This window comes from Archocentrus centrarchus, chromosome 24 (assembly GCF_007364275.1).
Source record: "Archocentrus centrarchus isolate MPI-CPG fArcCen1 chromosome 24, fArcCen1, whole genome shotgun sequence".
Classification (NCBI taxonomy): Eukaryota; Metazoa; Chordata; class Actinopteri; order Cichliformes; family Cichlidae; genus Archocentrus; species Archocentrus centrarchus.
In genome coordinates, this window is record NC_044369.1 from 26423450 (window position 1) to 26450051 (window position 26602).

General features: G+C 40.4%; 2 protein-coding genes across 2 annotated transcripts in view; both read right to left on the bottom strand.

Moving 5' to 3' along the window:
- Nucleotides 1-25026, bottom strand: part of LOC115774656 (uncharacterized) — a 26489-nt gene extending 1463 nt beyond the window's left edge. The window contains exons 1-24 of the mRNA XM_030722014.1: nucleotides 24907-25026; nucleotides 24643-24810; nucleotides 22125-22154; nucleotides 19988-20137; nucleotides 19708-19875; nucleotides 19426-19482; nucleotides 17095-17244; nucleotides 16815-16982; nucleotides 16533-16589; nucleotides 14202-14351; nucleotides 13922-14089; nucleotides 13640-13696; nucleotides 11302-11451; nucleotides 11022-11189; nucleotides 10740-10796; nucleotides 8402-8551; nucleotides 8122-8289; nucleotides 7840-7896; nucleotides 5501-5650; nucleotides 5221-5388; nucleotides 4939-4995; nucleotides 2601-2750; nucleotides 2321-2488; nucleotides 2039-2095 (exon numbers count right to left, since the gene is read on the bottom strand). Of these exons, the coding sequence (XP_030577874.1) occupies nucleotides 2039-2095; nucleotides 2321-2488; nucleotides 2601-2750; nucleotides 4939-4995; nucleotides 5221-5388; nucleotides 5501-5650; nucleotides 7840-7896; nucleotides 8122-8289; nucleotides 8402-8551; nucleotides 10740-10796; nucleotides 11022-11189; nucleotides 11302-11451; nucleotides 13640-13696; nucleotides 13922-14089; nucleotides 14202-14351; nucleotides 16533-16589; nucleotides 16815-16982; nucleotides 17095-17244; nucleotides 19426-19480 (2305 nt within the window). The 5' untranslated portion in view covers nucleotides 19481-19482; nucleotides 19708-19875; nucleotides 19988-20137; ... (1 more) ...; nucleotides 24643-24810; nucleotides 24907-25026. The remainder of the gene's footprint in view (nucleotides 1-2038; nucleotides 2096-2320; nucleotides 2489-2600; nucleotides 2751-4938; nucleotides 4996-5220; nucleotides 5389-5500; nucleotides 5651-7839; nucleotides 7897-8121; nucleotides 8290-8401; nucleotides 8552-10739; nucleotides 10797-11021; nucleotides 11190-11301; nucleotides 11452-13639; nucleotides 13697-13921; nucleotides 14090-14201; nucleotides 14352-16532; nucleotides 16590-16814; nucleotides 16983-17094; nucleotides 17245-19425; nucleotides 19483-19707; nucleotides 19876-19987; nucleotides 20138-22124; nucleotides 22155-24642; nucleotides 24811-24906) is intronic.
- The window catches only part of LOC115774655 (adhesion G protein-coupled receptor F4-like), a 78991-nt gene that overhangs the window by 25472 nt on the left and 26917 nt on the right, over nucleotides 1-26602 (bottom strand). The window lies entirely within an intron of this gene.

Genomic DNA, 26602 nt, shown 5'->3' on the forward strand with positions numbered 1-26602 from the left:
TGGGAAACAATATTTACATGAAAATGTTGATGACTTGCTGTCAGTTCATTCACTTTATTTTCTCCTAATTCAACTGAGACTTTGCATCCAAGCATCATATTTTACGCTGACACCAGCAACCATAGTGGAATGGCTTCCAGGGGCCAGAGCAGGTGAAAATTTGAAACTGCTGGCTAAGGCTAAATGTAAATTTGGTTAAGATTACAATTCACATTGGCATTAATGACACCAGGCTGCGCCAATCGGAGGTCACTAGAGTTATTGTCCTTGAATCGCTGGCTGTCTGAGTGGTGTCAAAAAAGAGACGTGGGCTTCAAAGATAATTGGAAAAGTGTCTGGGGAAAACCTGGTCTTGCTAGGAGCCATGGCATCCATCCCACTTTGGATGGAGCAGTTCTCCTTTCTAGAAATCTGGCCAAATTATTAACCCCCCCTAAAACGTGACTACCCAGAGTTGAGACCACGAAGCAGAGTTGCACTCTTACACGCCTCTCTGCGGCTTCTCACCTCCTGCCATCCCCTCAAAACCCCATCCTCATAGAGACGGTGGCTGCTTCCAGACAACCAAAGATAAATCAAAACAAAGAACAAGCCATTTACACAAAAATATTCAAAACGAAAAAGAAAAACTGCATCCTCACCTGTGTAAAAAGTAAAACAGTTAAATGTGGATTATTAAACATTAGGTCTCTCTCTTCCAAATCCATTTTGGCAAATGATTTAATAATTGATCAACATATTGATGTATTCTATCATACACAAACCTGGTCACAGCAGGATGAAGATGAATCAACACCCTTGAGTCACACTAACTGTCAGAATGCTTGAAGCACAGGTCGAGAAGGAGGAGTAGCAGCAATCTTTCACACCAGCTTATTAATTAATCAAAGACCCAGACAGAGTTTTATTTCATCTGAAACTCTGACTCTTAGCCTTGTCCACTATAACTGGAAAACTCAAAAACCTGCTTTGTTATTGTCTATCGTCCACCTGGCCCTTACTCTGAGTTTCTGTCTAATTTCTCAGACTTTTTATCTGATTTAGTGCTCAGTTCAGACAAAAATCATTATAGTGGGTGATTTTAACATCCATGGAGATGCTGAAAATGACAGCCTCAACACTGCATTTACTCCATTATTATATTCAGTTGGCTTCTCTGAAAATGTAAAGGAGCTCACCCGCCACCTTAATCATTCTCTGGATCTTGTCCTGACATATGGCACAGAAACTGAAGACTTAAGAGTATTCCCTGAAGGCCCCCTCTTGTCTGATCATTCCTTAATATTTACTTTTACCTTTAATGGATTACACAGCAGTGGGGAGTAAGTTTTATTACAGTAGAAGTCTTTCTGAAAGTGCTGTAACTAAGTTTAAGGATATAATTCCTTTATTATTATGCTCTTCAATGCCATGCACCAACACAGTGCTGAGCAGCTACTTAAACTCTGCTCCCAGTGAGGTAGGTTATTTCTTGAATAGATTTACATCCTCACTGCGTACGACTTTAGATAGTGTAGCTCCTCTGAAATGGCGGCCCTCAAATCAGAAGTGCCTGACACTGTGGTATAACTCACAAATGCGGAGTTTAAAGCACATAACCCGTAAGCTGGAGAAGAAATGGTGTCTCACTAGTTTAGAAGATGCTCATTTAGCCTGGAAAAAGAGTTTTGCTTTATAAAAAAGCCCTCCATAAAGCTAGGACATCTTACTACACATCACTAATTGAAGAAAATAAATTTGTGCTCACTTACATGAAAAAAATGTATTTATGTATTTACTTGTAATGTAATGTATTTATTAAAGGTTTAGACTATAACTCAGTCATACAATGCAAACCTAGATGTGTTTAAAATCGACAGATTTCCTTGTTGAACATAACTATATATACACATTCAAGATTTAAAAACTCTTTATGTGTAAAGTGTTTACACAGTGTGAATGAAGGAATGAATGCTAGTTTAGGTGTGTAAATGTTCCCATAATACAGACTGACAGAACTGCAGCTCTGCAAGTAAATGAACAAAGATGCTTGTCATACCAGAAGGTGCTGGTGTTGGTGGTGTTGATGGTGGTAGTGTTGGACATAGAGCCATACCTGTGGAGCAAGATTAGAGATTTATTTATTTAATGTTCAGGCCAGAAACTAAACTCCATAACTTTGGTTATTTTCAACACCTGATTTTTCAGATACGAGTACACATTTAACATAACTTTGAACCACTCTCATAGCAAGATGTTAGTAAGTCAGACACAGCTGACAAGTCTCTTTATTTAGTGAGTTGTTGAAGGCATTCTAAAGCTAGAAGATATCAGTGCTTACTTGTGATTGGTTGACAGAACTCCCCACCAGGAGGAAGCCCTTTAATGCACCCACAGGTTTGGGAGATGACATCACTACATGCACCATATTCATCACACTTGTCACATGACCACGCAAACTGCTGCTCACACTGACACTGCAGTCCTCCAGTGGAGTTTGGATCGCACCCTTTTCAAGACATTTAAAAGAATGACTGAACACAGTTCATGGATCATACAGCACCATATAAACAGCATGAAATCTGAGTTCAAAGTTCACATAAATAAGATCAAGTCCTTACATGTGGTGAAGTTCAAGCCTTTTAGTTTTAAAGACCCAGTGATGTTTTGGGGGAGGGAGAAATTTCTCAGAATGTCTCTGAGTACATCACTGAAATCTGGGTTCACACTGGATACTGGGATGTCCAATTCAAGGACTACCTCAAAGTCCACTGTGAAGGAGAAAAGGAGACAGTCCATCACATGAACCTGTCACAATCATGGGAAACAATATTTATATGAAAATGTTGATGACTTGCTGTCAGTTCATTCACTTTATTTTCTCCTAATTCAACTGAGACTTTGCATCCAAGCATCATATTTTACGCTGACACCAGCAACCATAGTGGAATGGCTTCCAGGGGCCAGAGCAGGTGAAAATTTGAAACTGCTGGCTAAGGCTAAATGTAAATTTGTTAAGATTACAATTCACATTGGCATTAATGACACCAGGCTGCGCCAATCGGAGGTCACTAGAGTTAATATTGAATCGTGTGTAACTTTGCAAAAACAGTGTCGGATCCTGTAGTTTCTCTGGGCCCCTCTATAATCAGACCAGGAGCGACATGCTTATCTGCTTGTTGTCCTTGAATCGCTGGCTGTCTGAGTGGTGTCAAAAAAGAGACGTGGGCTTCAAAGATAATTGGAAAAGTGTCTGGGGAAAACCTGGTCTTGCTAGGAGCCATGGCATCCATCCCACTTTGGATGGAGCAGTTCTCCTTTCTAGAAATCTGGCCAAATTTATTAACCCCCCCTAAAACGTGACTACCCAGAGTTGAGACCACGAAGCAGAGTTGCACTCTTACACGCCTCTCTGCGGCTTCTCACCTCCTGCCATCCCCTCAAAACCCCATCCTCATAGAGACGGTGGCTGCTTCCAGACAACCAAAAGATAAATCAAAAACAAAGAACAAGCCATTTACACAAAAATATTCAAAACGAAAAAGAAAAAACTGCATCCTCACCTGTGTAAAAAGTAAAACAGTTAAATGTGGATTAATAAACATTAGGTCTCTCTCTTCCAAATCCATTTTGGCAAATGATTTAATAATTGATCAACATATTGATGTATTCTATCATACACAAACCTGGTCACAGCAGGATGAAGATGAATCAACACCCTTGAGTCACACTAACTGTCAGAATGCTTGAAGCACAGGTCGAGGAGGAGGAGTAGCAGCAATCTTTCACACCAGCTTATTAATTAATCAAAGACCCAGACAGAGTTTTATTTCATCTGAAACTCTGACTCTTAGCCTTGTCCACTATAACTGGAAAACTCAAAAACCTGCTTTGTTATTGTCTATCGTCCACCTGGCCCTTACTCTGAGTTTCTGTCTAATTTCTCAGACTTTTTATCTGATTTAGTGCTCAGTTCAGACAAAAATCATTATAGTGGGTGATTTTAACATCCATGGAGATGCTGAAAATGACAGCCTCAACACTGCATTTACTCCATTATTATATTCAGTTGGCTTCTCTGAAAATGTAAAGGAGCTCACCCGCCACCTTAATCATACTCTGGATCTTGTCCTGACATATGGCACAGAAACTGAAGACTTAAGAGTATTCCCTGAAGGCCCCCTCTTGTCTGATCATTCCTTAATATTTACTTTTACCTTTAATGGATTACACAGCAGTGGGGAGTAAGTTTTATTACAGTAGAAGTCTTTCTGAAAGTGCTGTAACTAAGTTTAAGGATATAATTCCTTTATTATTATGCTCTTCAATGCCATGCACCAACACAGTGCTGAGCAGCTACTTAAACTCTGCTCCCAGTGAGGTAGGTTATTTCTTGAATAGATTTACATCCTCACTGCGTACGACTTTAGATAGTGTAGCTCCTCTGAAATGGCGGCCCTCAAATCAGAAGTGCCTGACACTGTGGTATAACTCACAAATGCGGAGTTTAAAGCACATAACCCGTAAGCTGGAGAAGAAATGGTGTCTCACTAGTTTAGAAGATGCTCATTTAGCCTGGAAAAAGAGTTTTGCTTTATAAAAAAGCCCTCCATAAAGCTAGGACATCTTACTACACATCACTAATTGAAGAAAATAAATTTGTGCTCACTTACATGAAAAAAATGTATTTATGTATTTATTGTAATGTAATGTATTTATTAAAGGTTTAGACTATAACTCAGTCATACAATGCAAACCTAGATGTGTTTAAAATCGACAGATTTCCTTGTTGAACATAACTATATATACACATTCAAGATTTAAAAACTCTTTATGTGTAAAGTGTTTACACAGTGTGAATGAAGGAATGAATGCTAGTTTAGGTGTGTAAATGTTCCCATAATACAGACTGACAGAACTGCAGCTCTGCAAGTAAATGAACAAAGATGCTTGCCATACCAGAAGGTGCTGGTGTTGGTGGTGTTGATGGTGGTAGTGTTGGACATAGAGCCATACCTGTGGAGCAAGATTAGAGATTTATTTATTTAATGTTCAGGCCAGAAACTAAACTCCATAACTTTGGTTATTTTCAACACCTGATTTTTCAGATACGAGTACACATTTAACATAACTTTGAACCACTCTCATAGCAAGATGTTAGTAAGTCAGACACAGCTGACAAGTCTCTTTATTTAGTGATTTGTTGAAGGCATTCTAAAGCTAGAAGATATCAGTGCTTACTTGTGATTGGTTGACAGAACTCCCCACCAGGAGGAAGCCCTTTAATGCACCCACAGGTTTGGGAGATGACATCACTACATGCACCATATTCATCACACTTGTCACATGACCACGCAAACTGCTGCTCACACTGACACTGCAGTCCTCCAGTGGAGTTTGGATCGCACCCTTTTCAAGACATTTAAAAGAATGACTGAACACAGTTCATGGATCATACAGCACCATATAAACAGCATGAAATCTGAGTTCAAAGATCACATAAATAAGATCAAGTCCTTACATGTGGTGAAGTTCAAGCCTTTTAGTTTTAAAGACCCAGTGATGTTTTGGGGGAGTGAGAAATTTCTCAGAATGTCTCTGAGTACATCACTGAAATCTGGGTTCACACTGGATACTGGGATGTCCAATTCAAGGACTACCTCAAAGTCCACTGTGAAGGAGAAAAGGAGACAGTCCATCACATGAACCTGTCACAATCATGGGAAACAATATTTATATGAAAATGTTGATGACTTGCTGTCAGTTCATTCACTTTATTTTCTCCTAATTCAATTGAGACTTTGCATCCAAGCATCATATTTTACGCTGACACCAGCAACCATAGTGGAATGGCTTCCAGGGGCCAGAGCAGGTGAAAATTTGAAACTGCTGGCTAAGGCTAAATGTAAATTTGTTAAGATTACAATTCACATTGGCATTAATGACACCAGGCTGCGCCAATCGGAGGTCACTAGAGTTAATATTGAATCGTGTGTAACTTTGCAAAAACAGTGTCGGATTCTGTAGTTTCTCTGGGCCCCTCTCCAATCAGACCAGGAGCGACATGCTTATCTGCACTGTTGTCCTTGAATCGCTGGCTGTCTGAGTGGTGTCAAAAAAGAGACGTGGGCTTCAAAGATAATTGGAAAAGTGTCTGGGGAAAACCTGGTCTTGCTAGGAGCCATGGCATCCATCCCACTTTGGATGGAGCAGTTCTCCTTTCTAGAAATCTGGCCAAATTTATTAACCCCCCCTAAAACGTGACTACCCAGAGTTGAGACCACGAAGCAGAGTTGCACTCTTACACGCCTCTCTGCGGCTTCTCACCTCCTGCCATCCCCTCAAAACCCCATCCTCATAGAGACGGTGGCTGCTTCCAGACAACCAAAAGATAAATCAAAAACAAAGAACAAGCCATTTACACAAAAATATTCAAAACGAAAAAGAAAAAACTGCATCCTCACCTGTGTAAAAAGTAAAACAGTTAAATGTGGATTATTAAACATTAGGTCTCTCTCTTCCAAATCCATTTTGGCAAATGATTTAATAATTGATCAACATATTGATGTATTCTATCATACACAAACCTGGTCACAGCAGGATGAAGATGAATCAACACCCTTGAGTCACACTAACTGTCAGAATGCTTGAAGCACAGGTCGAGGAGGAGGAGTAGCAGCAATCTTTCACACCAGCTTATTAATTAATCAAAGACCCAGACAGAGTTTTATTTCATCTGAAACTCTGACTCTTAGCCTTGTCCACTATAACTGGAAAACTCAAAAACCTGCTTTGTTATTGTCTATCGTCCACCTGGCCCTTACTCTGAGTTTCTGTCTAATTTCTCAGACTTTTTATCTGATTTAGTGCTCAGTTCAGACAAAAATCATTATAGTGGGTGATTTTAACATCCATGGAGATGCTGAAAATGACAGCCTCAACACTGCATTTACTCCATTATTATATTCAGTTGGCTTCTCTGAAAATGTAAAGGAGCTCACCCGCCACCTTAATCATACTGTGGATCTTGTCCTGACATATGGCACAGAAACTGAAGACTTAAGAGTATTCCCTGAAGGCCCCCTCTTGTCTGATCATTCCTTAATATTTACTTTTACCTTTAATGGATTACACAGCAGTGGGGAGTAAGTTTTATTACAGTAGAAGTCTTTCTGAAAGTGCTGTAACTAAGTTTAAGGATATAATTCCTTTATTATTATGCTCTTCAATGCCATGCACCAACACAGTGCTGAGCAGCTACTTAAACTCTGCTCCCAGTGAGGTAGGTTATTTCTTGAATAGATTTACATCCTCACTGCGTACGACTTTAGATAGTGTAGCTCCTCTGAAATGGCGGCCCTCAAATCAGAAGTGCCTGACACTGTGGTATAACTCACAAATGCGGAGTTTAAAGCACATAACCCGTAAGCTGGAGAAGAAATGGTGTCTCACTAGTTTAGAAGATGCTCATTTAGCCTGGAAAAAGAGTTTTGCTTTATAAAAAAGCCCTCCATAAAGCTAGGACATCTTACTACACATCACTAATTGAAGAAAATAAATTTGTGCTCACTTACATGAAAAAAATGTATTTATGTATTTATTGTAATGTAATGTATTTATTAAAGGTTTAGACTATAACTCAGTCATACAATGCAAACCTAGATGTGTTTAAAATTGACAGATTTCCTTGTTGAACATAACTATATATACACATTCAAGATTTAAAAACTCTTTATGTGTAAAGTGTTTACACAGTGTGAATGAAGGAATGAATGCTAGTTTAGGTGTGTAAATGTTCCCATAATACAGACTGACAGAACTGCAGCTCTGCAAGTAAATGAACAAAGATGCTTGTCATACCAGAAGGTGCTGGTGTTGGTGGTGTTGATGGTGGTAGTGTTGGACATAGAGCCATACCTGTGGAGCAAGATTAGAGATTTATTTATTTAATGTTCAGGCCAGAAACTAAACTCCATAACTTTGGTTATTTTCAACACCTGATTTTTCAGATACGAGTACACATTTAACATAACTTTGAACCACTCTCATAGCAAGATGTTAGTAAGTCAGACACAGCTGACAAGTCTGTTTATTTATTGATTTGTTGAGGGCATTCTAAAGCTAGAAGATATCAGTGCTTACTTGTGATTGGTTGACAGAACTCCCCACCAGGAGGAAGCCCTTTAATGCACCCACAGGTTTGGGAGATGACATCACTACATGCACCATATTCATCACACTTGTCACATGACCACGCAAACTGCTGCTCACACTGACACTGCAGTCCTCCAGTGGAGTTTGGATCGCACCCTTTTCAAGACATTTAAAAGAATGACTGAACACAGTTCATGAATCATACAGCACCATATAAACAGCATGAAATCTGAGTTCAAAGATCACATAAATAAGATCAAGTCCTTACATGTGGTGAAGTTCAAGCCTTTTAGTTTTAAAGACCCAGTGATGTTTTGGGGGACGGAGAAATTTCTCAGAATGTCTCTGAGTACATCACTGAAATCTGGGTTCACACTGGATACTGGGATGTCCAATTCAAGGACTACCTCAAAGTCCACTGTGAAGGAGAAAAGGAGACAGTCCATCACATAAACCTGTCACAATCATGGGAAACAATATTTACATGAAAATGTTGATGACTTGCTGTCAGTTCATTCACTTTATTTTCTCCTAATTCAATTGAGACTTTGCATCCAAGCATCATATTTTACACTGACACCAGCAACCATAGTGGAATGGCTTCAAGGGGCCAGAGAAGGTGAAAATTTGAAACTGCTGGCTAAGGCTAAATGTAAATTTGGTAAGATTACAATTCACATTGGCATTAATGACACCAGGCTGCGCCAATCGGAGGTCACTAGAGTTAATATTGAATCGTGTGTAACTTTGCAAAAACAATGTCGGATTCTGTAGCTTCTCTGGGCCCCTCTCCAATCAGACCAGGAGCGACATGCTTATCTGCACGTTGTCCTTGAATCGCTGGCTGTCTGAGTGGTGTCAAAAAAGAGACGTGGGCTTCAAAGATAATTGGAAAAGTGTCTGGGGAAAACCTGGTCTTGCTAGGAGCCATGGCATCCATCCCACTTTGGATGGAGCAGTTCTCCTTTCTAGAAATCTGGCCAAATTTATTAACCCCCCCTAAAACGTGACTACCCAGAGTTGAGACCACGAAGCAGAGTTGCACTCTTACACGCCTCTCTGCGGCTTCTCACCTCCTGCCATCCCCTCAAAACCCCATCCTCATAGAGACGGTGGCTGCTTCCAGACAACCAAAAGATAAATCAAAAACAAAGAACAAGCCATTTACACAAAAATATTCAAAACGAAAAAGAAAAAACTGCATCCTCACCTGTGTAAAAAGTAAAACAGTTAAATGTGGATTATTAAACATTAGGTCTCTCTCTTCCAAATCCATTTTGGCAAATGATTTAATAATTGATCAACATATTGATGTATTCTATCATACACAAACCTGGTCACAGCAGGATGAAGATGAATCAACACCCTTGAGTCACACTAACTGTCAGAATGCTTGAAGCACAGGTCGAGGAGGAGGAGTAGCAGCAATCTTTCACACCAGCTTATTAATTAATCAAAGACCCAGACAGAGTTTTATTTCATCTGAAACTCTGACTCTTAGCCTTGTCCACTATAACTGGAAAACTCAAAAACCTGCTTTGTTATTGTCTATTGTCCACCTGGCCCTTACTCTGAGTTTCTGTCTAATTTCTCAGACTTTTTATCTGATTTAGTGCTCAGTTCAGACAAAAATCATTATAGTGGGTGATTTTAACATCCATGGAGATGCTGAAAATGACAGCCTCAACACTGCATTTACTCCATTATTATATTCAGTTGGCTTCTCTGAAAATGTAAAGGAGCTCACCCGCCACCTTAATCATACTGTGGATCTTGTCCTGACATATGGCACAGAAACTGAAGACTTAAGAGTATTCCCTGAAGGCCCCCTCTTGTCTGATCATTCCTTAATATTTACTTTTACCTTTAATGGATTACACAGCAGTGGGGAGTAAGTTTTATTACAGTAGAAGTCTTTCTGAAAGTGCTGTAACTAAGTTTAAGGATATAATTCCTTTATTATTATGCTCTTCAATGCCATGCACCAACACAGTGCTGAGCAGCTACTTAAACTCTGCTCCCAGTGAGGTAGGTTATTTCTTGAATAGATTTACATCCTCACTGCGTACGACTTTAGATAGTGTAGCTCCTCTGAAATGGCGGCCCTCAAATCAGAAGTGCCTGACACTGTGGTATAACTCACAAATGCGGAGTTTAAAGCACATAACCCGTAAGCTGGAGAAGAAATGGTGTCTCACTAGTTTAGAAGATGCTCATTTAGCCTGGAAAAAGAGTTTTGCTTTATAAAAAAGCCCTCCATAAAGCTAGGACATCTTACTACACATCACTAATTGAAGAAAATAAATTTGTGCTCACTTACATGAAAAAAATGTATTTATGTATTTATTGTAATGTAATGTATTTATTAAAGGTTTAGACTATAACTCAGTCATACAATGCAAACCTAGATGTGTTTAAAATTGACAGATTTCCTTGTTGAACATAACTATATATACACATTCAAGATTTAAAAACTCTTTATGTGTAAAGTGTTTACACAGTGTGAATGAAGGAATGAATGCTAGTTTAGGTGTGTAAATGTTCCCATAATACAGACTGACAGAACTGCAGCTCTGCAAGTAAATGAACAAAGATGCTTGTCATACCAGAAGGTGCTGGTGTTGGTGGTGTTGATGGTGGTAGTGTTGGACATAGAGCCATACCTGTGGAGCAAGATTAGAGATTTATTTATTTAATGTTCAGGCCAGAAACTAAACTCCATAACTTTGGTTATTTTCAACACCTGATTTTTCAGATACGAGTACACATTTAACATAACTTTGAACCACTCTCATAGCAAGATGTTAGTAAGTCAGACACAGCTGACAAGTCTGTTTATTTATTGATTTGTTGAGGGCATTCTAAAGCTAGAAGATATCAGTGCTTACTTGTGATTGGTTGACAGAACTCCCCACCAGGAGGAAGCCCTTTAATGCACCCACAGGTTTGGGAGATGACATCACTACATGCACCATATTCATCACACTTGTCACATGACCACGCAAACTGCTGCTCACACTGACACTGCAGTCCTCCAGTGGAGTTTGGATCGCACCCTTTTCAAGACATTTAAAAGAATGACTGAACACAGTTCATGAATCATACAGCACCATATAAACAGCATGAAATCTGAGTTCAAAGATCACATAAATAAGATCAAGTCCTTACATGTGGTGAAGTTCAAGCCTTTTAGTTTTAAAGACCCAGTGATGTTTTGGGGGACGGAGAAATTTCTCAGAATGTCTCTGAGTACATCACTGAAATCTGGGTTCACACTGGATACTGGGATGTCCAATTCAAGGACTACCTCAAAGTCCACTGTGAAGGAGAAAAGGAGACAGTCCATCACATAAACCTGTCACAATCATGGGAAACAATATTTACATGAAAATGTTGATGACTTGCTGTCAGTTCATTCACTTTATTTTCTCCTAATTCAATTGAGACTTTGCATCCAAGCATCATATTTTACACTGACACCAGCAACCATAGTGGAATGGCTTCAAGGGGCCAGAGAAGGTGAAAATTTGAAACTGCTGGCTAAGGCTAAATGTAAATTTGGTAAGATTACAATTCACATTGGCATTAATGACACCAGGCTGCGCCAATCGGAGGTCACTAGAGTTAATATTGAATCGTGTGTAACTTTGCAAAAACAATGTCGGATTCTGTAGCTTCTCTGGGCCCCTCTCCAATCAGACCAGGAGCGACATGCTTATCTGCACGTTGTCCTTGAATCGCTGGCTGTCTGAGTGGTGTCAAAAAAGAGACGTGGGCTTCAAAGATAATTGGAAAAGTGTCTGGGGAAAACCTGGTCTTGCTAGGAGCCATGGCATCCATCCCACTTTGGATGGAGCAGTTCTCCTTTCTAGAAATCTGGCCAAATTTATTAACCCCCCCTAAAACGTGACTACCCAGAGTTGAGACCACGAAGCAGAGTTGCACTCTTACACGCCTCTCTGCGGCTTCTCACCTCCTGCCATCCCCTCAAAACCCCATCCTCATAGAGACGGTGGCTGCTTCCAGACAACCAAAAGATAAATCAAAAACAAAGAACAAGCCATTTACGCAAAAATATTCAAAACGAAAAAGAAAAAACTGCATCCTCACCTGTGTAAAAAGTAAAACAGTTAAATGTGGATTAATAAACATTAGGTCTCTCTCTTCCAAATCCATTTTGGCAAATGATTTAATAATTGATCAACATATTGATGTATTCTATCATACACAAACCTGGTCACAGCAGGATGAAGATGAATCAACACCCTTGAGTCACACTAACTGTCAGAATGCTTGAAGCACAGGTCGAGGAGGAGGAGTAGCAGCAATCTTTCACACCAGCTTATTAATTAATCAAAGACCCAGACAGAGTTTTATTTCATCTGAAACTCTGACTCTTAGCCTTGTCCACTATAACTGGAAAACTCAAAAACCTGCTTTGTTATTGTCTATTGTCCACCTGGCCCTTACTCTGAGTTTCTGTCTAATTTCTCAGACTTTTTATCTGATTTAGTGCTCAGTTCAGACAAAAATCATTATAGTGGGTGATTTTAACATCCATGGAGATGCTGAAAATGACAGCCTCAACACTGCATTTACTCCATTATTATATTCAGTTGGCTTCTCTGAAAATGTAAAGGAGCTCACCCGCCACCTTAATCATACTGTGGATCTTGTCCTGACATATGGCACAGAAACTGAAGACTTAAGAGTATTCCCTGAAGGCCCCCTCTTGTCTGATCATTCCTTAATATTTACTTTTACCTTTAATGGATTACACAGCAGTGGGGAGTAAGTTTTATTACAGTAGAAGTCTTTCTGAAAGTGCTGTAACTAAGTTTAAGGATATAATTCCTTTATTATTATGCTCTTCAATGCCATGCACCAACACAGTGCTGAGCAGCTACTTAAACTCTGCTCCCAGTGAGGTAGGTTATTTCTTGAATAGATTTACATCCTCACTGCGTACGACTTTAGATAGTGTAGCTCCTCTGAAATGGCGGCCCTCAAATCAGAAGTGCCTGACACTGTGGTATAACTCACAAATGCGGAGTTTAAAGCACATAACCCGTAAGCTGGAGAAGAAATGGTGTCTCACTAGTTTAGAAGATGCTCATTTAGCCTGGAAAAAGAGTTTTGCTTTATAAAAAAGCCCTCCATAAAGCTAGGACATCTTACTACACATCACTAATTGAAGAAAATAAATTTGTGCTCACTTACATGAAAAAAATGTATTTATGTATTTATTGTAATGTAATGTATTTATTAAAGGTTTAGACTATAACTCAGTCATACAATGCAAACCTAGATGTGTTTAAAATTGACAGATTTCCTTGTTGAACATAACTATATATACACATTCAAGATTTAAAAACTCTTTATGTGTAAAGTGTTTACACAGTGTGAATGAAGGAATGAATGCTAGTTTAGGTGTGTAAATGTTCCCATAATACAGACTGACAGAACTGCAGCTCTGCAAGTAAATGAACAAAGATGCTTGTCATACCAGAAGGTGCTGGTGTTGGTGGTGTTGATGGTGGTAGTGTTGGACATAGAGCCATACCTGTGGAGCAAGATTAGAGATTTATTTATTTAATGTTCAGGCCAGAAACTAAACTCCATAACTTTGGTTATTTTCAACACCTGATTTTTCAGATACGAGTACACATTTAACATAACTTTGAACCACTCTCATAGCAAGATGTTAGTAAGTCAGACACAGCTGACAAGTCTGTTTATTTATTGATTTGTTGAGGGCATTCTAAAGCTAGAAGATATCAGTGCTTACTTGTGATTGGTTGACAGAACTCCCCACCAGGAGGAAGCCCTTTAATGCACCCACAGGTTTGGGAGATGACATCACTACATGCACCATATTCATCACACTTGTCACATGACCACGCAAACTGCTGCTCACACTGACACTGCAGTCCTCCAGTGGAGTTTGGATCGCACCCTTTTCAAGACATTTAAAAGAATGACTGAACACAGTTCATGAATCATACAGCACCATATAAACAGCATGAAATCTGAGTTCAAAGATCACATAAATAAGATCAAGTCCTTACATGTGGTGAAGTTCAAGCCTTTTAGTTTTAAAGACCCAGTGATGTTTTGGGGGACGGAGAAATTTCTCAGAATGTCTCTGAGTACATCACTGAAATCTGGGTTCACACTGGATACTGGGATGTCCAATTCAAGGACTACCTCAAAGTCCACTGTGAAGGAGAAAAGGAGACAGTCCATCACATAAACCTGTCACAATCATGGGAAACAATATTTACATGAAAATGTTGATGACTTGCTGTCAGTTCATTCACTTTATTTTCTCCTAATTCAATTGAGACTTTACATCCAAGCATCATATTTTACACTGACACCAGCAACCATAGTGGAATGGCTTCAAGGGGCCAGAGCAGGTGAAAATTTGAAACTGCTGGCTAAGGCTAAATGTAAATTTGGTAAGATTACAATTCACATTGGCATTAATGACACCAGGCTGCGCCAATCGGAGGTCACTAGAGTTAATATTGAATCGTGTGTAACTTTGCAAAAACAATGTCGGATTCTGTAGCTTCTCTGGGCCCCTCTCCAATCAGACCAGGAGCGACATGCTTATCTGCACGTTGTCCTTGAATCGCTGGCTGTCTGAGTGGTGTCAAAAAAGAGACGTGGGCTTCAAAGATAATTGGAAAAGTGTCTGGGGAAAACCTGGTCTTGCTAGGAGCCATGGCATCCATCCCACTTTGGATGGAGCAGTTCTCCTTTCTAGAAATCTGGCCAAATTTATTAACCCCCCCTAAAACGTGACTACCCAGAGTTGAGACCACGAAGCAGAGTTGCACTCTTACACGCCTCTCTGCGGCTTCTCACCTCCTGCCATCCCCTCAAAACCCCATCCTCATAGAGATGGTGGCTGCTTCCAGACAACCAAAAGATAAATCAAAAACAAAGAACAAGCCATTTACGCAAAAATATTCAAAACGAAAAAGAAAAAACTGCATCCTCACCTGTGTAAAAAGTAAAACAGTTAAATGCGGATTATTAAACATTAGGTCTCTCTCTTCCAAATCCATTTTGGCAAATGATTTAATAATTGATCAACATATTGATGTATTCTATCATACACAAACCTGGTCACAGCAGGATGAAGATGAATCAACACCCTTGAGTCACACTAACTGTCAGAATGCTTGAAGCACAGGTCGAGGAGGAGGAGTAGCAGCAATCTTTCACACCAGCTTATTAATTAATCAAAGACCCAGACAGAGTTTTATTTCATCTGAAACTCTGACTCTTAGCCTTGTCCACTATAACTGGAAAACTCAAAAACCTGCTTTGTTATTGTCTATTGTCCACCTGGCCCTTACTCTGAGTTTCTGTCTAATTTCTCAGACTTTTTATCTGATTTAGTGCTCAGTTCAGACAAAAATCATTATAGTGGGTGATTTTAACATCCATGGAGATGCTGAAAATGACAGCCTCAACACTGCATTTACTCCATTATTATATTCAGTTGGCTTCTCTGAAAATGTAAAGGAGCTCACCTGCCACCTTAATCATACTCTGGATCTTGTCCTGACATATGGCACAGAAACTGAAGACTTAAGAGTATTCCCTGAAGGCCCCCTCTTGTCTGATCATTCCTTAATATTTACTTTTACCTTTAATGGATTACACAGCAGTGGGGAGTAAGTTTTATTACAGTAGAAGTCTTTCTGAAAGTGCTGTAACTAAGTTTAAGGATATAATTCCTTTATTATTATGCTCTTCAATGCCATGCACCAACACAGTGCTGAGCAGCTACTTAAACTCTGCTCCCAGTGAGGTAGGTTATTTCTTGAATAGATTTACATCCTCACTGCGTACGACTTTAGATAGTGTAGCTCCTCTGAAATGGCGGCCCTCAAATCAGAAGTGCCTGACACTGTGGTATAACTCACAAATGCGGAGTTTAAAGCACATAACCCGTAAGCTGGAGAAGAAATGGTGTCTCACTAGTTTAGAAGATGCTCATTTAGCCTGGAAAAAGAGTTTTGCTTTATAAAAAAGCCCTCCATAAAGCTAGGACATCTTACTACACATCACTAATTGATGAAAACAAATTTGTGCTCACTTACATGACAAAAAATGTATTTATTGTAATGTAATGTATTTATTAAAGGTTTAGACTATAACTCAGTCATACAATGCAAACCTAGAGGTGTTTAAAATTGACAGATTTCCTTGTTGAACATAACTATATATACACATTCAAGATTTAAAAACTCTTTATGTGTAAATTATTTACACAGTGTGAATGAAGGAATGAATGCTAGTTTAGGTGTGTAAATGCTCCCATAATACAGACTGACAGAACTGCAGCTCTGCAAGTAAATGAACAAAGATGCTTGTCATACCAGAAGGTGCTGGTGTTGGTGGTGTTGATGGTGGTAGTGTTGGACATAGAGCCATACCTGTGGAGCAAGATTAGAGATTTATTTATTTAATGTTCAGGCCAGAAACTAAACTCCATAACTTTGGTTATTTTCAACACCTGATTTTTCGGATACGAGTACACATTTAACATAACTTTGAACCACTCTCATAGCAAGATGTTAGTAAGTCAGACACAGCTGACAAGTCTCTTTATTTAGTGATTTGTTGAAGGCATTCTAAAGCTAGAAGATATCAGTGCTTACTTGTGATTGGTTGACAGAACTCCCCACCAGGAGGAAGCCCTTTAATGCACCCACAGGTTTGGGAGATGACATCACTACATGCACCATATTCATCACACTTGTCACATGACCACGCAAACTGCTGCTCACACTGACACTGCAGTCCTCCAGTGGAGTTTGGATCGCACCCTTTTCAAGACATTTAAAAGAATGACTGAACACAGTTCATGAATCATACAGCACCATATAAACAGCATGAAATCTGAGTTCAAAGATCACATAAATAAGATCAAGTCCTTACATGTGGTGAAGTTCAAGCCTTTTAGTTTTAAAGACCCAGTGATGTTTTGGGGGACGGAGAAATTTCTCAGAATGTCTCTGAGTACATCACTGAAATCTGGGTTCACACTGGATACTGGGATGTCCAATTCAAGGACTACCTCAAAGTCCACTGTGAAGGAGAAAAGGAGACAGTCCATCACATAAACCTGTCACAATCATGGGAAACAATATTTACATGAAAATGTTGATGACTTGCTGTCAGTTCATTCACTTTATTTTCTCCTAATTCAATTGAGACTTTGCATCCATGCATCATATTTTACACTGACACCAGCAACCATAGTGGAATGGCTTCAAGGGGCCAGAGAAGGTGAAAATTTGAAACTGCTGGCTAAGGCTAAATGTAAATTTGGTAAGATTGCAATTCACATTGGCATTAATGACACCAGGCTGCGCCAATCGGAGGTCACTAGAGTTAATATTGAATCGTGTGTAACTTTGCAAAAACAGTGTCGGATTCTGTAGTTTCTCTGGGCCCCTCTCCAATCAGACCAGGAGCGACATGCTTATCTGCACGTTGTCCTTGAATCGCTGGCTGTCTGAGTGGTGTCAAAAAAGAGACGTGGGCTTCAAAGATAATTGGAAAAGTGTCTGGGGAAAACCTGGTCTTGCTAGGAGCCATGGCATCCATCCCACTTTGGATGGAGCAGTTCTCCTTTCTAGAAATCTGGCCAAATTTATTAACCCCCCCTAAAACATGACTACCCAGAGTTGAGACCACGAAGCAGAGTTGCACTCTTACACGCCTCTCTGCGGCTTCTCACCTCCTGCCATCCCCTCAAAACCCCATCCTCATAGAGACGGTGGCTGCTTCCAGACAACCAAAAGATAAATCAAAAACAAAGAACAAGCCATTTACACAAAAATATTCAAAACGAAAAAGAAAAAACTGCATCCTCACCTGTGTAAAAAGTAAAACAGTTAAATGCGGATTATTAAACATTAGGTCTCTCTCTTCCAAATCCGTTTTAGCAAATGATTTAATAATTGATCAACATATTGATGTATTCTATCATACACAAACCTGGTCACAGCAGGATGAAGATGAATCAACACCCTTGAGTCACACTAACTGTCAGAATGCTTGAAGCACAGGTCGAGGAGGAGGAGTAGCAGCAATCTTTCACACCAGCTAATTAATTAATCAAAGACCCAGACAGAGTTTTATTTCATCTGAAACTCTGACTCTTAGCCTTGTCCACTATAACTGGAAAACTCAAAAACCTGCTTTGTTATTGTCTATCGTCCACCTGGCCCTTACTCTGAGTTTCTGTCTAATTTCTCAGACTTTTTATCTGATTTAGTGCTCAGTTCAGACAAAAATCATTATAGTGGGTGATTTTAACATCCATGGAGATGCTGAAAATGACAGCCTCAACACTGCATTTACTCCATTATTATATTCAGTTGGCTTCTCTGAAAATGTAAAGGAGCTCACCCGCCACCTTAATCATACTCTGGATCTTGTCCTGACATATGGCACAGAAACTGAAGACTTAAGAGTATTCCCTGAAGGCCCCCTCTTGTCTGATCATTCCTTAATATTTACTTTTACCTTTAATGGATTACACAGCAGTGGGGAGTAAGTTTTATTACAGTAGAAGTCTTTCTGAAAGTGCTGTAACTAAGTTTAAGGATATAATTCCTTTATTATTATGCTCTTCAATGCCATGCACCAACACAGTGCTGAGCAGCTACTTAAACTCTGCTCCCAGTGAGGTAGGTTATTTCTTGAATAGATTTACATCCTCACTGCGTACGACTTTAGATAGTGTAGCTCCTCTGAAATGGCGGCCCTCAAATCAGAAGTGCCTGACACTGTGGTATAACTCACAAATGCGGAGTTTAAAGCACATAACCCGTAAGCTGGAGAAGAAATGGTGTCTCACTAGTTTAGAAGATGCTCATTTAGCCTGGAAAAAGAGTTTTGCTTTATAAAAAAGCCCTCCATAAAGCTAGGACATCTTACTACACATCACTAATTGATGAAAACAAATTTGTGCTCACTTACATGACAAAAAATGTATTTATTGTAATGTAATGTATTTATTAAAGGTTTAGACTATAACTCAGTCATACAATGCAAACCTAGAGGTGTTTAAAATTGACAGATTTCCTTGTTGAACATAACTATATATACACATTCAAGATTTAAAAACTCTTTATGTGTAAAGTATTTACACAGTGTGAATGAAGGAATGAATGCTAGTTTAGGTGTGTAAATGCTCCCATAATACAGACTGACAGAACTGCAGCTCTGCAAGTAAATGAACAAAGATGCTTGTCATACCAGAAGGTGCTGGTGTTGGTGGTGTTGATGGTGGTAGTGTTGGACATAGAGCCATACCTGTGGAGCAAGATTAGAGATTTATTTATTTAATGTTCAGGCCAGAAACTAAACTCCATAACTTTGGTTATTTTCAACACCTGATTTTTCGGATACGAGTACACATTTAACATAACTTTGAACCACTCTCATAGCAAGATGTTAGTAAGTCAGACACAGCTGACAAGTCTCTTTATTTAGTGATTTGTTGAAGGCATTCTAAAGCTAGAAGATATCAGTGCTTACTTGTGATTGGTTGACAGAACTCCCCACCAGGAGGAAGCCCTTTAATGCACCCACAGGTTTGGGAGATGACATCACTACATGCACCATATTCATCACACTTGTCACATGACCACGCAAACTGCTGCTCACACTGACACTGCAGTCCTCCAGTGGAGTTTGGATCGCACCCTTTTCAAGACATTTAAAAGAATGACTGAACACAGTTCATGAATCATACAGCACCATATAAACAGCATGAAATCTGAGTTCAAAGATCACATAAATAAGATCAAGTCCTTACATGTGGTGAAGTTCAAGCCTTTTAGTTTTAAAGACCCAGTGATGTTTTGGGGGACGGAGAAATTTCTCAGAATGTCTCTGAGTACATCACTGAAATCTGGGTTCACACTGGATACTGGGATGTCCAATTCAAGGACTACCTCAAAGTCCACTGTGAAGGAGAAAAGGAGACAGTCCATCACATAAACCTGTCACAATCATGGGAAACAATATTTACATGAAAATGTTGATGACTTGCTGTCAGTTCATTCACTTTATTTTCTCCTAATTCAATTGAGACTTTGCATCCAAGCATCATATTTTACACTGACACCAGCAACCATAGTGGAATGGCTTCCAGGGGCCAGAGCAGGTGAAAATTTGAAACTGCTGGCTAAGGCTAAATGTAAATTTGGTAAGATTACAATTCACATTGGCATTAATGACACCAGGGTCCTCCATGAATCGCCACCTTATCGTGGTGGAGGGGTTTGTGTGCCCCAGTGATTCTAGGAGCTATGTTGTCCGGTGGCTTGTCCCCCTGGTAGGGTCTCCCATGGCAAACTGGTCCTTGGTGAGGGTCCAGACAAAGAGCGGTTCAGAAGACCCCTATGATTGAAACAGCAAGGGAACAGTTTACCCTGCCCGGAATAGGGTTACCGGGGCCCCACCCTGGAGCCAGGCCTGGGGAGGGAGCTCGAGGGAGAGCATCTGGTGGCCGGGCATTAGCCCGTGGTGCTCGGCCGGGCGCAGCCCGAAGAGGTTACATGGGCCCGCCCTCCTGTAGGCCCACCACCCGCAGGAGGCGTCGTAGGGGTCGGGTGCAGTGTGTGTGTGTCGGGCGGTGGCCGAGGGCAGAGGCCCTGGCGGACCGATCCCCGGCTATCGAAACTGGCTATTGGGACATGGAATGTCACCTCTCTGATGGGGAAGGAGCCTGAGCTAAAAAGACATTTACGCAAAAATATTCAAAACAAAAAGAAAAAACAGCATCCTCACCTGTGTAAAAAGTAAAACATTTAAATGTGGATTATTAAACATTAGGTCCCTCTCAAGATAATATGGAAGGTTTCTGGGGAAAAACTGGCCTTACTAGGAGAGATGGCATCCATCCCACTTTGAATGGAGCAGGTCTCCTTTCAGGAGGCTGACTGCGCTCCCAGCGGCAGCGGAGGTAACAAAGGTGAGCAGGAGGCCGGTCGCAGTCCCAGAAATGGCGGCAGCAAGGACAAGGGATTGAAGTGCTAACTGACGGGACCGAAGCTAAAGAAACTGAACGGACTAAAACTGCTGACTCTGATGCAGATGAGCGGACCAAAACTGCTGACTTCACGATTTATTTATTTATTCATTTCATAATGGAGTTTTAATTTTTGACACTTTTATTTTGTAAAGCTATTTTACCTATTTCAGTGACTTCAGTGAAAATGGGAGGGTCTAGTCTGCCATATAAAACAAACTACAAACGTCCTGCTGACTGCACGTGGCCAGTTAATGGGCTACTATCAATAATAATAAAAAAATGAATAGGTCTTGGCCTTGTTAAATTAAAAGAAATTGTAAAACTTTTAGCTTCGCTTATTAAAATATTTAAGTGAGTGTATGTATGTATGTATATATTTGAACCTGTATGTAAACTTTTGACACTGTGTAGAGTTGTGAGCCCAATTCTTGTTTTTAAAGTGATTAAAGTAATAACTAGAAGTCCAAAATGATGATGACATGCCCATGATACATGTAGCTAAACTTATATCCAGAACTGTACAGTATATTTTCAAACTATATATTTTGTGATGGCTGTGATCATTAGTAGCTTACATAGACCTCCATTTATCATTCAGTAATCAGTCAGCTCCAATATTACTAAAATATGGTGTTCACAGTTCTGTTCTTTGCCCCTTAAATTTGGGATTTTCATGTTAAACTATTTGGTCATGTTATTTTTTTAAAAAAGTGTTACCATTTTAATGCAAATATCTTACAATCAGATTTTTGATTTTTTTTCTGATCTCATACCAAAATTACTGCAATGAGCTCACTCTCAAACTTATAAAGCTTATAAAAGTTAGTTTCAGTGACTTTAGTAGCTGAACTTAAAACGTCTAGAGTATGAGCTGAACTGTATCTGCACACAGAGGAAAAAAAAAAGTGTCTCTTACCAGGAGGTGGTGGTGGACATGGAGAGATACCTGTGAGCCAACATAACACATTAATTTTCTACAATAAAACACCGTAATATCAACATCATAAATGACAATACACATGAATGAAAGTATTGGGTCACACCTCTTAATCTTTGAATTTAGATGTCTAATTGCCAATGTAGCGCTGGGGCAACAAGCCAGTTTGTGAAATTTCTTCTCTCCCAGATATTTCATGGTTAACTGGAAGTGGTATTATTGCAAAGTGGAAGCACTGAGGAATTACAACAATTCAACCATATAAAGTTACAGAGTGGGGTTGCCGTAGCTGAGGTGCAGAGTGTGTAATGGGCTCGACACACGGGGAGCGACAAACGACAGCGACAAATGGGCCGCATCGCCACTGGGGTGAAACCGAACACACGGGAGGCGATAGCGACGGCAGCATTGCGAATCGCGCTCTTGTGTCATGGGCTCGACACACGGGGAGCGACAAACGACAGCGACGAATGGGTCGCATCGCCACTGGGGTGAAACCGAACACACGGGAGGCGATAGCGACGGCAGCTTTGCGAATCGCGCTCTTACGTCACTCGTCTCCAAGAAATGTGATTGGTTATGAAACTGGAGGGATTTAGACATTTTAAAAGCAGTCCGTGTCAGACACGCCAATAAAGATGAGGAGTCTGAAGATTTTATTTGAACTGACAGAAATCTTGCTGTTAAGTCTCCTCTACAAAAGAAAAAGACAACCTCGCGTTCATCCTATATTAGCACAAAAGTCCTCTCTATCCGTCTGTTTAACGTTAGTCTTGCACCAACACGTTCTCATATGGCTGCCTTTTATGTTTAACTCGATAATCACTGCGTGAAGTGTCATATAATATAGGAAAGTCAAACACAGCTAAAACGATGCTTTCCTTCCTGCTGAAAGTGGTTGCAGACTGCAGCGTGTAGCATACTCTTCGCTCATTGGTCAGTCAATGAAACTCTTGCTGATTGGTTTAGTGCCACGCGACAGCGACAAAAGTAGAACATTTTCCAACTTTGTTGTGTCGCGTCGCCTGGTCGCGTGTGCACGTCTACGTGTACGAGCTCGAAATTTCACATGCACGAATGTCGCCGGTCGCTTAGCTGGAGGAGGGCAAGCGATTGTCGCCTCATCGCACAAGCTCCATAGGAAATGAATGGAGAGCGAGCGACGTCGCTCCCCGTGTGTCGAGCCCCTAACTCATCTCCAAGAAATGTGATTGGTTAGACATTTTCAAAGCAGTCCGTGTCAGACACGGCAATAAAGATGAGTCCGAAGATTTTATTGGAACTGGCTGAAATCTTGCTGTTAAGTCTCCTCTACAAAAGAAAAAGACAACCTTGGGTTCATCCTATATTAGCACAAAAGTCCTCTCTATCCGTCTGTTTAACGTTGGTCTTGTGCCAACACGTTCCCATACGGCTGCCTTTTGTGTGTAAGTCGATAATCACTGTGTGAAGTGTCATATAACATAGGAAAGTCAAACACAGATAAAACGATGCTTTCCTTCGTGCTCAAAGTGGTTGCAGACTGCAGCGTGTAGCATACTCTCCGCTCATTGGTCAGTCAATGAAACCCTCGCAGATTGGTTTAGTGCCACGCGACAGCGACAAAAGTAGAACATTTTTCAACTTTGTTGTGTCGCGTCGCCTGGTCGCGTGTGCACGTCTACGTGTACGAGCTCGAAATTTCACATGCACGAATGTCGCCGGTCGCTTAGCTGGAGGAGGGCAAGCGATTGTCACCTCATCGCACAAGCTCCATAGGAAATGAATGGAGAGCGAGCGACGTCGCTCCCCGTGTGTCGAGCCCCTAAGAGTCAGCGAGGCTGTGAATTGCCCCTTTACGTATGGGGGCGAGTCCTTGTCTGGACACGGAAGCCGAAGCGCGCAATTGTGCGAGAACTCGCTCCCCTTTCTTGTGCTGCGAACACATATTACTGTGCAAACAAAACTACTGCAGCATGAGTGTAGCACAGAGGTAAACACAGACAAGAAGTACGCACTTTGCGTCCTTTTATCATTCATATGAAATAAACCAGGAAGTTAAACCTTTGGGCCCAATCTAATTCACAGCTGTGAAAAATCGCTTCTTTTCTCATGTAATACACATGCAATACGATAGAAAACTTAATGTTGAGATGGCAGAGTCACGCCCTTCTGCCACTTTCGTCACGCGTTCTTGGTTCGTGACCAGCTATTTTGCGGGGCCCGAGTTGAACACGTTTTTCGGCCGAGCACCGAGTGTGTTCCTGGTGGAAAAACCACTGAACACTTCAAATACTGGCACTGGCACCGGAACCCCGTCAGTGGAAAAGTGGCCTCAGAGTTCCAAACCTCCTTTGGCATTAACAAAAGTACAAAAACTGTGCGCTGGGAGTTCCATGACATGAGTTTTCATGGCTGAGCAGCTGCTAGAAGTGTAACGTGTAGGTGACCCAGTACTTTTGTCCAGATAGTGTATGTTTAACAGATGATTAAACACAGTCATAGTGATGTTTCTTACTTGTGATTGGTTCACAGAATTCTCCATCAGGTGGAAGCCCTTTTATGCAATCACAGGTTTGTGAAGTGGCATTACTGCATACACCGTATTGGGTACACTTGTCACATGACCAACCAAATTTGTCCTCACACTGACACTGCAGTCCTCCCGTGGAGTTTGGATTACACCCTTTTTTAGTCATTTAAGAGAATGACAAACCTCAGTTCATAAATCATACATCACCATGTAAATAACATTAAATCTTACTGAGTGCAAAATTCTTACATGTGGTGAAGTTTAAGTCTTCTATTATTAAAGACTCAGCGATGGTCTTAGGGAAAGACAGATTTGCCAGATAGTCTCTGAATAAATCAATGAAATTTGGGGGCACACTGGATATCGGGAAGAGCAAGTTAATATCTACATCATAGTGCACTGGCTCTGTGGAGGAGAAAAGGAGAGAACCATCACATAAATTTGTCACAATCATGGGAAACAATAGTTACAGGATGTTTTGCACTTCATCCACAACAACAATCTTAGAAGATCCTCTGTTGCTGGCATAACCACAAATCTTTACTGAACATTGATGTTTCAGTCATTATCAATTCATTTAGAAATTTGTGCAGTTCGGAATCCATTTCTGTGTTTTTGTTTTTCTCTTTTCTTTTTTAACCTTTGTAAAAACCACAAACCACATCAGGCCAAGAAAAGTTGTAGTTGTAGTTGTAGAGAACATTTTTTTTTTTTTCTGTCTGGCCGTTTTTGCAATCAGAATCATGAAGCTCTATAATTTCTCTATAGGGTCCTCTTTTTGATATATTTCTGTTTATTCCTATTTATTCATTCATTTATATTACTATCCACATAAGTGTATGTGCATATATGTGTGTGTGTGTGTGTGTGTGTGTGAGTGTGTGCGCGTACATACATATAAGTTGTCCAAAAAATACAGATACACAAAGAATCCTGTTGTGTTGTTGTGTTGTAGTACATTTGCGTGAGTGTCTTTGTCATGAAACATATTCACTAATGAGGGAATGAAGCCGCAACGAGACGCCCCAGCCATGTGAATGACTTTACACATTGTAGCCTAGGAGCACATGTCTCTTACCCCACCTAGACCCTACATGGATTTGGGGGCCCATCTGCAAGCTCACCCAGGCTCAGTACCCACCACCACAAGCACCGCAGTAACTGACACCTCAAGACCACAAGACAGCATCCACCCAAGTTCTCACCACCAGCAACCTGGGCAAACACACAGACACCACAAAATGGCAGCCAAAGCCCCACAGTCCAAGAAGCCATCAGACCCCTGCATCCTTTGAGCACACCCTACACCAGGCCTATTCAATTACTTTTTCTTCTGGGCCAGATTTGAAAATTTTGAGATGCCATTGGTCCGAAGACCCCTACTTATATTATTTCTTGAGATTTAACTCTAAATATGCTAACACCTGAACTAAGTCATAAAAATAAATAAAGGAATTCACAATAAAGGCTTTATACTGCATCATTTATTGATGAGCAAAATAATTCAAGTGCATTGCAAATTTTAACATTTGGTCCAAACCTTGACCAGAATATTTTTTAACAAGGCATCTATTCACCACACATATGTTTAATAAAAAAAAAAAAAATGTAATATAACAACTTTTGCAACAGTAAAGTCTTCTATAACATTTTAGATGTATTTGCAAAAGTGCATTTGTTGAACTAGAAAGACCAACTGATGCAGTGCATTAAATATTTCAACATTAGTCATTATAACTCACAACACATACACACTTACAACCTGATACACATAGGACCTTTGGGGCAGGCATGTTACTCAGAGGTTGATGAGGTGGGGCCGCTGAGGTGGCCCCACTCGGATCCTCGTCACTGTCTGTCCCCAAATTTTATTTGCACTTTAGACATGGAGGGTTTTGGGGGGGGCAGTGTGGGCAAGCACTGACGACCAACAGTTGGTGCTTGT